The 10,463-nt window shown below is 32.9% G+C and overlaps 1 protein-coding gene and 1 pseudogene across 1 annotated transcript; both read right to left on the bottom strand.

Moving 5' to 3' along the window:
- LOC143596235 (uncharacterized) lies at nucleotides 1-1,177 on the bottom strand (annotated as a pseudogene).
- A 6,063-nt stretch (nucleotides 1,178-7,240) lies between these two features.
- On the bottom strand, nucleotides 7,241-9,573 carry LOC143596236 (uncharacterized). Its single transcript, XM_077075067.1, has 7 exons — nucleotides 9,397-9,573; nucleotides 9,090-9,178; nucleotides 8,607-8,742; nucleotides 8,244-8,507; nucleotides 8,084-8,165; nucleotides 7,813-8,006; nucleotides 7,241-7,489 (listed from the first exon to the last, which is right to left on the bottom strand). The coding sequence occupies exons 1-7, from the start codon at nucleotides 9,571-9,573 to the stop codon at nucleotides 7,241-7,243; spliced, it is 1,191 nt and encodes a 396-aa protein (XP_076931182.1).
- Nucleotides 9,574-10,463: the final 890 nt, after the last annotated feature.

The raw sequence follows: 10,463 nt of genomic DNA on the forward strand, positions 1-10,463 counted from the left end.
TCAAAAGCATTTCATATTAACGAGATGAATCACTTTTTGAACAAAGGTGATTGCACTAACACTTGAAGTCAATTCATACGTTTAATTGGAGAATACTTGCAAAGAGCATTATCCATCTTACACACATAACTCCATTTGCCTTAGGCAAATATCATATTTTGTCATTTCAACATTCAAACCAGCATCTTCTTAGTGAACTCTTTTTATCTTACATGCATTTCTACCAGCTACTTGAAAGAAAACCAAAATAACAAAAGCAGGTAAAAAAAGGGTGATGCTAAATATGACTAAACAAAAGAGACTAACCTTCCCTGATTCTCTAGCCAGATCTAAAAAGACCGGCCCGTACATACTTCTTTTGTCTTGGAGCTAAAGGATGATCACATTCCTAAGAAGAAGAAGAAGAAGACGATGATGATTTAAGTAAATAGCAAAATGCATAAGAATAAACCACAAATAAAGAAGAAGAATACCGTGCTATAACAGTAATAAGTTCCATCTGTTCCTTGCCAGATCCTCCATGCTAGAACGTACTCTCTTGGCGTTAAAAGAGGGAATTTTTTGATGATGCGTCCAATTTCAGTCCCGTTGGTGTCGTCTATCTACAACTGGTGATGGTCAACCAGGGTCTTATCCCACTCCTTTCTATAGAAATTATCCATGTAGAAGTCTCGGAGGGTGTCACGAGAACAGTGATTAAATGTTGTTGTACTTAAATACTTTAAGGGACCACCATCCTACTAGTATAGTATTGAATTGAAAAGGCAAGTAGTGAATCTAAGAATGAATATAAAAGTGGAATGGATTGGAATGGAATGGAATGGAAGGTATCTATCTATCTACCTTGGGTTTGCAACACTTCACACAATAAGAGAGGGAATTATTTCTTTTGTCGACAACGGTTCCCAGTTGTTGTTGTTGTTGTTGTTATCATCCAAATTGTCCATTAGAAGCTTAAGATCCAAATCAGAAATCACATCACTGCTGCTGTATAAACATACATACAGGAATCAATCAATCAATCAATTGGGATTTTGAAAGCAAACAGTTAGTTAGTTAGTTAGGTTTGAATAACAAATAAACAATTAAGAAGCACCATATTATGAATTAATTCTAAAAATAAACGAACGGACTGGCTGACAGACCCGTGTTGTTGTTGTTGTTGTTGGGATGATGATTAGGATGTAACAGAAGAGGAGTAGTTGTTTGTGAATGATAATAATAATAATAATAATCTCCTCCAAGTCCTCCTAAAGAAGAAGAAGAAGAAGAATTGAAATTGGCAGAGATGATTAGGGTTACGACAGCCAGTGTGTACGTCACCCATCCCCCATCCCAATCCTCTTCCTCCTGCTCCCGTCAGCCTCCATGATTCTGATTATGATTCTTTTCTTCTGCTCCACATTATTATTATTACTATCCTTTCATTCTTTAAAAGTAATACATACCCATGCCCCATTTTGCTTTTGATTGGTTTTGTCGCATGTCTCTCTATTGCGTGTGTGGTGTGCCTATTTTTCTTTTATTTTTGTTTTATTCACAACAATTTAACATTGGTTACAAGTGAATTAAAATGATTTGCTAATATGTAAACACCACATTAGACGTGCACAAAAAAACCAGTTCTGGACCCGAATCGGTGTACCCGAACCGGAACCGGTTCCGGTTCGTACCCGGTTTAGGTATTTATATACCCGAAATCTGTACCCAGTTCCACATTCTATAACCTCAATCGGTTCGTACCCGACCCGGAACCAGTTTTTTTGTGTACCCGGTTCCGGTTCCTACCCGGAAAAACCGGTTCCGTCAGGTTTTTTTTTAAATAGTCAAACGCAGATCAAACTAGCCTTTGGAACCGGTTCCAACGGTAATATAGCCGTTGGAACCGGTTTGTAAGTGATATTATAGCCGTTGGAACTGGTTTTCTTGCCCAAATCCTTTATATAAATCGTTTTTTCACCATTGTTTCACCACCAAGCTCAAAAAAATCTAATATACTTCTCGTTTACAAACCCGACCAACCGACTCAAAAATATTATGGCACCCACCAAAAATACCAACGACAAGGCTAAGAAGGACGTTTTTATTGAACCGGTTCGTGCGAAAGATGACCCACTAGTTCTTGCGGTCGTCAACCATAACCGCAACAAAGAAGTTTGGAAGAATTAGGATTTGGTTGTGACGGTCGAAGGTGATCAAAAAGCTTGATGTAAACTTTGTGGAACTTTATTAAAGCACAATTCCAACTCGACTTTGAGAAAGCACATCGAGAAGCCATATTGCAAGGCCTTGAAAGGCATTTGCACAACCGACCAAGTTGACTTGGGTAAAGATGGTACACTATTTCGTTACAACACGAATCAAGTTCAAGATAGAATGTCAAAGTTCGTTATTCAACGAGGTTTTCCGTTTAACCATTTGACGACCTGGAGTTGACTTCGTTGATTTGAGAAACTCTACAACCGTGATACGCACATGTAAGTCGTCCTACCCTAAGACGTCATTGTATCAAGTTGTGGGAGTGTGCAAAAAAAGAGTTAATCGAGTTTTTTAATAATTTAGAATCAATGGTGAGTTTAACAAGCGATGTATGGTCGGCACCACACGGGTACCCGAATCATACATATGCATCACCGCTCATTGGGTTGATCTGGTGACATGGCAATTGATGAAACGCACCATCGCCTTTGAAAACTTTCTGTACCCACATATGGCCGAATTGGGACGTTCTAACCCGTTCCAACCCGAGTCTTTAGAGGTTTGCATTTGCCTAAAGGATCATTTGGATGCGGTGGATCGTGTACAACACAAGGCAAACTTTGAAGACGAAATACCGATAGAGCGACCTATTCATGAAGAGGAGGTGGAGGAAGGGATTTCTTCCAGGAATTCGGGTGGTGAAGAAGAAGATGATGAAGACTAAAAAAACGTGTAATTTTTATATGTTTTAGTAAAATCATTTGTAACACAATCAATTTTCAAGTAATATTTAGTTTTGTTTTGTTTATTAACTACTATTGTTTTGTTTATTACTAGTAAAATTTTATTTCTTATTATAATAACGACGTACACTTTATTATATAAACAACAAAATATTACAAACATTATTAAAACATTACAATACTTAAACTAAAAAACAACTTAAACTAAAAAAAACTTAAACTAAAAAACAACATCCGTCGTTTTAATCCGGCGTTCAACAATGATTAAACAGTAGGTGCTTGAGTTGTAGAGCCGTACGACTCTCCAGCTTTCGCTTACTTGGCATCCAATCGTTTTTTTGTCACGAAAATACTTATTGGTATGCTTGCGTAAGGTTGAGTTCGACCCCGCTTTCAGAAACTTGGAACAGTACTTGCACCGGGCTATCTCTTGGAACAGTACTTGCACCAGGCTATCTCTTGTGAGTCGGTCATGACACACAAATCGTAATGAACCCAAACATCGGGGCATCGTGTTGTTTCGATCACCATAACAACGTTGTCGTTAGTTGCCATTTGTTGTCGGTTTAAGCTTAATTGTGATTTAGAGTGTGTTTAGAGTTTTGGAAGTGGTTTAACAAGTACACACAATTCCTTGCTATTTATAGAATGTAGATAACCTATTTATAGTTGAAAAACCGGTTCCAACGGTCAAAAACGGCTATATAGCCGTTAGAACCGGTTTCTAACGGCTAGTTGGTTTCAAATAAAAAAAACGATGGAACCAGTTTTTACGTAAAACCCGGTCACGGTTCCTACCAGAACCGGTTCCACTAAGTTCTCAATTTTGTCCATCGGTCGGGTACGGAACCGACCCGGTTCCTGACTAGAACCGGTCCCATTTTGTACCCGGTATGAAAAAAACCGGTTCCGAACCGGTTTCGGGTTTTAAGAATAACCGATTTTGTGCACCTCTGCACCACATCACCTGTAATAATAATAATAATAATAATAATAATAATAATAATAATAATAATAATAATAATAATAATTTGTTTATTTAAATAATTTATTTTAATTCTCAATATAATTTTCTTTTCTATTACGCTATGACTAGAAACAATTCTTATAGATTTTTTTTATATTGAACTTTCATTTTGAAAGTCATTTTTAACTAAATAAATTATTTTTCTCTTATTTTTCTTTTAGTCATACATTAATTATATATATATAGGTTTAAGTTCAAGAGAGAAATGATATTATTGCAAGAAATATGAGAAATGAATATAGATCACTAGTTTTTTTTTAAGTTTTAAATGTTTAAAAATAAATAAAAAAAGATGTAAATACGACAATAAATGCACTCTCTTTCTTCAATTAATACAACTAATATAGCCATAATAAATCTCTTTAATTAATATATCTAACTAATCTAACAATAATAATTAAAAAGAAAAAACACTACTTCAGTTTATTTTTTATTTACACATTCTTCATTTTATTCAACATAAATACAATTTATTCATATAATATTATTTCTTTATATTAAAAAAATAATTTCCACTCAATATATTAGCATATATCAACGTATTTTTTAACATTAAATATCAAAACATAATATATATTTTTTTTCAATTGGTATGCCTATAAAAATTATTGTCATAAATAATAATAAAAAAAATATCATATAAATGTGTCCATTAAATGTAAACAATTAATATACAACCTACACAAAGTTATATAACATACACTTGTTTTGAGCAATAAAAACGTACAACATACAAAAAGCATATAGCTTACATATGTAATTTGACATCAACAATTATATAAACTACACAAAGATACACATACCCTACACATGCGTAGGTCATATGTTTTTCGCATGTAAGCTAAATGTTTTCTTATTCTTAGAACAAGTGTAGGTTATATGTTTTTGTGTAGTTTGTATTTTTTTTATTGACATTTAATACAAACATGTGTAAGATAGTTTTTTGTATTATTTATCACAACGTAACTACGTATTGATGGATATTGATATGTTGAGTTTGAAGAAATTGGTTTTGAAAAGAAATTAATGTAGGAATAAATTGTATTTGTGTAAGATAAAATTTCCGTGTGTAGGTTATATGTATTTGTGTGTAGGTAAAATGTTTTCGTGTGCGTGTGTATTTTATTGATGATGAATTTTGTGTGTAGGTTAAATGTTTTTCGTGTGTAGGTTATATGTTGTCTTATTCTTAGAACAAGTGTAGATTATACGTTTTTGTGTATGTTGTATGTTTTTTTGTTGATATCTAATGCAAACACATGTAAAATAGTTTTTTGATATTATTAATCATAATGTAAGTATGTGTTGATGGGTATTAATATATTGAGTTGGAAAAAATTAGTTTTGGATAAAAGAAATTTTAATGTATGAATAAATTATATTTGTGTAGGATAAAAATTCAAGAAACAAAAATTAAATTATAAAAATAAATGAGTTCTTAATATTTTCTAATTATAATAATTTAATTAATTATATTAATTAAATTGATAAGTATGATAGTTTATTAGTTATATTAATTGAAGAAAGAGAATAATTAATAGTTTCTTTATTTAGCTTTAAGCATTTAAAACTTAAAATAAAACTAGTGGTCCATATTCATTTCTTACATTTCTTGCAATAATATCATTTCTCTCTTGCACCATCCCCCCTATATATATATACATATATATATATATAGGTGGGATCTAGAGAGAACTCCTTTTAAAGAGAGAACTAGAGAACTTGTAAAGAATTATTTTTAACTATTTTTAAAAAATATTTTGTGATTTCTTTTTCTTTCCTCCTTCTAATAAGATAATATTGTTCATACAAAAAAAAACTTTTCGGTGTAGTACTGTAGTGCATATGTGCACTAATACCTATTGCATATATACAATAGTGTTTTATTGCATATAATACAACACAATTGCATTATCCAATACACACTATTGAATATATACAAATACGACACTAATAATTGTATGCAAAAAACATTATCGCATATATGTAATACAACACTAATGCACATATGCACTATATCGATTTTTTTTAATTTTTGTATATAATATAACACTATTACAAATATACAATACAAACAACTATATATATGCTATTCAACACTATTTAAAATATCAAAATGCTCACTATTGCACATATGCATTATAAAAAAAGTCGATGTATTGAATATATGCATTACTCGTTAATTTTTTTTATTCTTTTTTATATTTATATTTTTTTTTTTGTGATGAAGAATAACAACATATAAGAAGGATGAAAGAAAAAATATTTTAAAAATATTTTTTTAATTAAATTAAAAATATTTCATTATTAGTTATCTAGTTCTCTCTATAAAATGGAGTTCTCTCATGATCCTCTCCCTATATATATATATATATATATATATATATATATATATATATATATATATAGTTGTTTTTTATGACAAAAAAATAATTGTATTAAATAATAAAATGTTTATTCTTTCTAAATACAAATAAAGAATTTAGTAAAAGTTACAATAATAAAACTGTGATGTGTCAAAACGATGTCGATACATATACGACTATCAATGCATGTTTCGATAATACCGATATAGGTAACAATATTGTTCGGTTGGAATCAGTTTGATCCGTGTCTTATAGTATTACTTTGCATTTCGGTTTCTTATTAGTATGAGCATAAAATACTAAAACACAAAAGAAACTAGTATTATCTTACAAACAATTTTTTAGTATCATAATGAATTTTAGATCACAAAAATTTCAAAATGTTACTATTATTATTCGAAATTTTTTTTTTTTTTTGGAAATAACGTGTGTAGTACAAGTATTATTACTGTTGGCATGGAGCTAATGCTTGTCTTCCAAAGGCAGATCCAAAGCAAGTGACAGAACTACTGACTGAATTTTCACTCTCTACCACCGACAAATATGTTGCATACAGATTTGATCAATTCATGTTAAATAGCTTGGTCATTTGATGGTTTAGATCAAACTGCATTGCACAACATAAACCCCCTATAGCTGAATCAGACCAGAGTGGTTGAGATATTAGTGGATGGTGAAATAGTAAGTTGTTTATAATGTAATGTCAGCACCTAAATTGGTAGAGATTATGATAAAACCAAATGCCATCAAAATGACTAGAAAATTGACACAAAAGTTACAGCAACAGTAAATCATCATAGTGTAGTTAATAGTTTACTACCTTTCTCATGAATAGCAGTTAAGATTATAATTTACATGGCTTGTGTTATTCAGCTGTATTTGCATAAAAATTCTCCACAAAGCATTTACATGTGCAAAGAAGGTTCACGACGCTTTGTCAACTTACTTAACATGTATGCCATTGCAACCTTTGCGTTGAAGTTGGTGTGTCCACGAGACAGGCAGATCACACCACCAGCGATAATCAACCCGTTGGCTATGAATTTCTTTGAAGGCTTTCTAGACAGTTTTTTCTTATTGCACTCTTCAGGGACTTCAACTTCAGGATGAGCCATGTCAGCAATTGTGCGGGTAGAATCCAATAAAAGCGGCACCTAAATCAATAAAGAAATAGCTTTACTAAGGTGTTTGGGATTGGGTTTAGAAAGTTATTATGTGATATGGAATAATAATAATGATGATGATGATGATAACAACAACAATAATAATAATATCAGTGTACCAAATGAGATTATGTGCTTCTACTGTTTGACTGATGTCACAACAATCAGTTAATCAAACTAGAGTGTTTGGATATTCTAATGAGTAAGTAACCAGTTTTGGATAAGCTACTACTCTCAATCTTATTATCAAAAGCTGATTACAATAACTAGATTAACATTCAAAAGTCATTTCATATTAACGAGAGACGACTCACTTTTTGAACAAAGGTGATTGCACTAACAGTTGAAGTCAATTGCATACGTTTGATTGGAGAATACTTGCGAAGAGCATTATCCATCTTACACACATAACTCCATATGCCTTTGGCAAATATCATTTTTGCCATTTCAGCATTCAAACCAGCATCTTCTTGGTGAACCATTTTTATCTGACATGCATTTCTACCAACTACTTGAAAGAAACCAAAAGAACAAAAGCAGGTAAAAAAAGGGTGGATGCTAAATATGACTAAACAAAAGACTTACCTTCCCTGATTCTCCAGCCAGATCTAAAAAGGCCGACCCGTACATACTTTTTTTGTCTTGGAGCTAAAGGATGATCACATTCCTAAGAAGAAGAAGAAGACGATGATGATTTAAGTAAATAGGAAAATGCATAAGAATCACCCCAAACAAAGAAGAATACCTTGCTATAACAGTAATAAGTTCCATCTGTTCCTTGCCAGATCCTCCATGCTAGAACGTACTCTCTTGGCGTTAAAAGAGGGAATTTTTTGATGATGCGTCCAATTTCAGTCCCGTTGGTGTCGTCTATCTGCAACTGGTGATGGTCAACCAGGGTCTTGTCCCACTCCTTTCTATAGAAATTATCCATGTAGAAGTCTCGGAGGGTGTCACGAGAACAGTGATTAAATGTTGTTGTACTTAAATACTTTAAGGGACCACCATCCTGCAAGTATAGTATAGTATTGAATTGAAAAAGCAAGTAGTGAATCTAAGAATGAATATAAAAGTGGAATGGAAGGTATCTATCTATCTATCTATCTACCTTGGGTTTGCAACACTTGACAGAGTAAGAGAGGGAATCATTTCTTTTGTCGACAACAGTTTCCCAGTTGTTGTTGTCATCATCCAAATTGTCCTGTAGAAGCTTAAGATCCAAATCAGAAATCACATCACTGCCACTGCATAAACATACATACAGGAATCAATCAATCAATCAATCAGGATTTTGAAAGCAAACAATTAGTTAGTTAGTTAGGTTTGAATAACAAACAAACAATTAAGCAGCAGCATATTATGAATTAATTCTAAAAATAAACGAACGGACTGACTGACCGACCCGTGTTGTTGTTGTTGTTGGGATGACGATGATGATGATGATGATGATGATGATGATGAGGATGTAATGGAAGAAGAGGAGTTGTTGTTTGTGAATGATAATAATAATAATAATCTCCTCCTCCAAGTCCTCCTGTATAAGAAATGAAATTGGCAGAGAGAGACTAGGGTTACGACAGCTAGGGTGTACGTCACCCATCCGAATCCTCCTCCTCCTTCCGTCAGCCACCATGATTCTGATTCTCTTCTTCTGCTCCACATATTATTATTATTATGGTCCTGTTTTCATAGGGTAAGCATTCATCACTTGATTAAGTAAATGATTACTTACTAAATAAACAATAATAATAATAATAATAATAATAAAGTAAAGTAGTCTCTAATAATAAGTATTGATGAAGGGAAGTGGCACTGATCCAATTGTAATGTAATATATGTAAAAAGTAGTACTAGTAGTAGTAATGTTGTTATTAGATCAAAGAAAGAAAGAAAGGTACCTTGGCAGTAGCAGAGTAATTGGTATTGGAGTGAGATAATGATTTGTAATTGTAACTACTGTAAAAGATTGAATAAGTTGAAGTTGAAGCCGCCCAGAGCAGATCTGCAATTAGGGCTGCTCCAACGCAGCATATCAATACAACAACCAACTTATACGCCGCCTTACCCCTGCCCATCTCGCCGATTGTTTCTTTTATTATTATTATATTACCATAGCACACCAAAGAAAGAAAAAAAAAGACAAGAGTAGTTGCCGTCGCTGCAATTGCAATTTATTTATTTATTTATTTGGAACCGGAAGATTTGGGAATGTAAATGGAGGAGGAGGAGATCTAATCCAACCTTATCTTTCTTTTGCTTTTAATAGCCCCAGAAATTTGTCATGAATTTACCTGCATCAAAACTAAACCTAAAAAAAATAAGTTTGCTAAATTAACATGTTTAAAATAAAAACCAAACGCCAAAAGTCGGTTGTTGGCTCACGACACTGAGCATTACTACGGTGAGTCAACGTGAATTTGGTCAGTGTCGGTTGTGTTCACCCCAACCCGGAACGGGCTGACGTGTCACCATTACCGATATCATAAACAAAATTTGAAGAAGCCTAAGTCAAATTATATTCACTCAAATAACTGAACATGGAAAGTCTTTAAAAAAAATTGAACTTCATTAATCTCTCAAATCACTAACTTCCCCGAGTCCCGGATTACCTGTAAACAAAATAAGAAAAACAATACAAGAAATACGGCTGAGCCAAAAATTGTCCAGTAACGGAAAGAACAATAGTATAGGTAAGGACAGACATAAGAAAATAAATATACGGACTTTAATTCAAACTCGAAGCCAACCTTTTTACCAAAACATATACTTAATAAAATTCGGAGGTATGATCCGACGCTTGGCCAGAACATAATCAAACGCATACGGAAACATATCAGAACTATAACAGAAACACCCAGAGCCAGAAACATATAACATATAACTTGTAACATATAACGTGTGACGTGTAACATATAACTGAACTAGGATCGATCCATACGCCCCTAAACGGCCAAAGCACTACCAA

This window comes from Bidens hawaiensis, unplaced genomic scaffold (assembly GCF_021521415.1).
Source record: "Bidens hawaiensis isolate Kalapana, Puna unplaced genomic scaffold, B.hawaiensis_p1.1 tig00046174_1, whole genome shotgun sequence".
Lineage (NCBI taxonomy): Eukaryota > Viridiplantae > Streptophyta > Magnoliopsida > Asterales > Asteraceae > Bidens > Bidens hawaiensis.

Excerpts from the sequence above, each read along its gene's own strand:
- LOC143596236 (XM_077075067.1), bottom strand. The coding sequence starts at position 9,573 with ATGGGCAGGGGTAAGGCGGCGTATAAGTTGGTTGTTGTATTGATATGC. Across the intron at positions 8,007-8,083 it reads TGGCTGGAGAATCAGGGAAG|TTGGTAGAAATGCATGTCAG; the intron begins GTAAGTCTTTTG and ends TCTTTCAAGTAG. Across the intron at positions 7,490-7,812 it reads CAATCACCTTTGTTCAAAAA|GTGCCGCTTTTATTGGATTC; the intron begins GTGAGTCGTCTC and ends TTATTGATTTAG.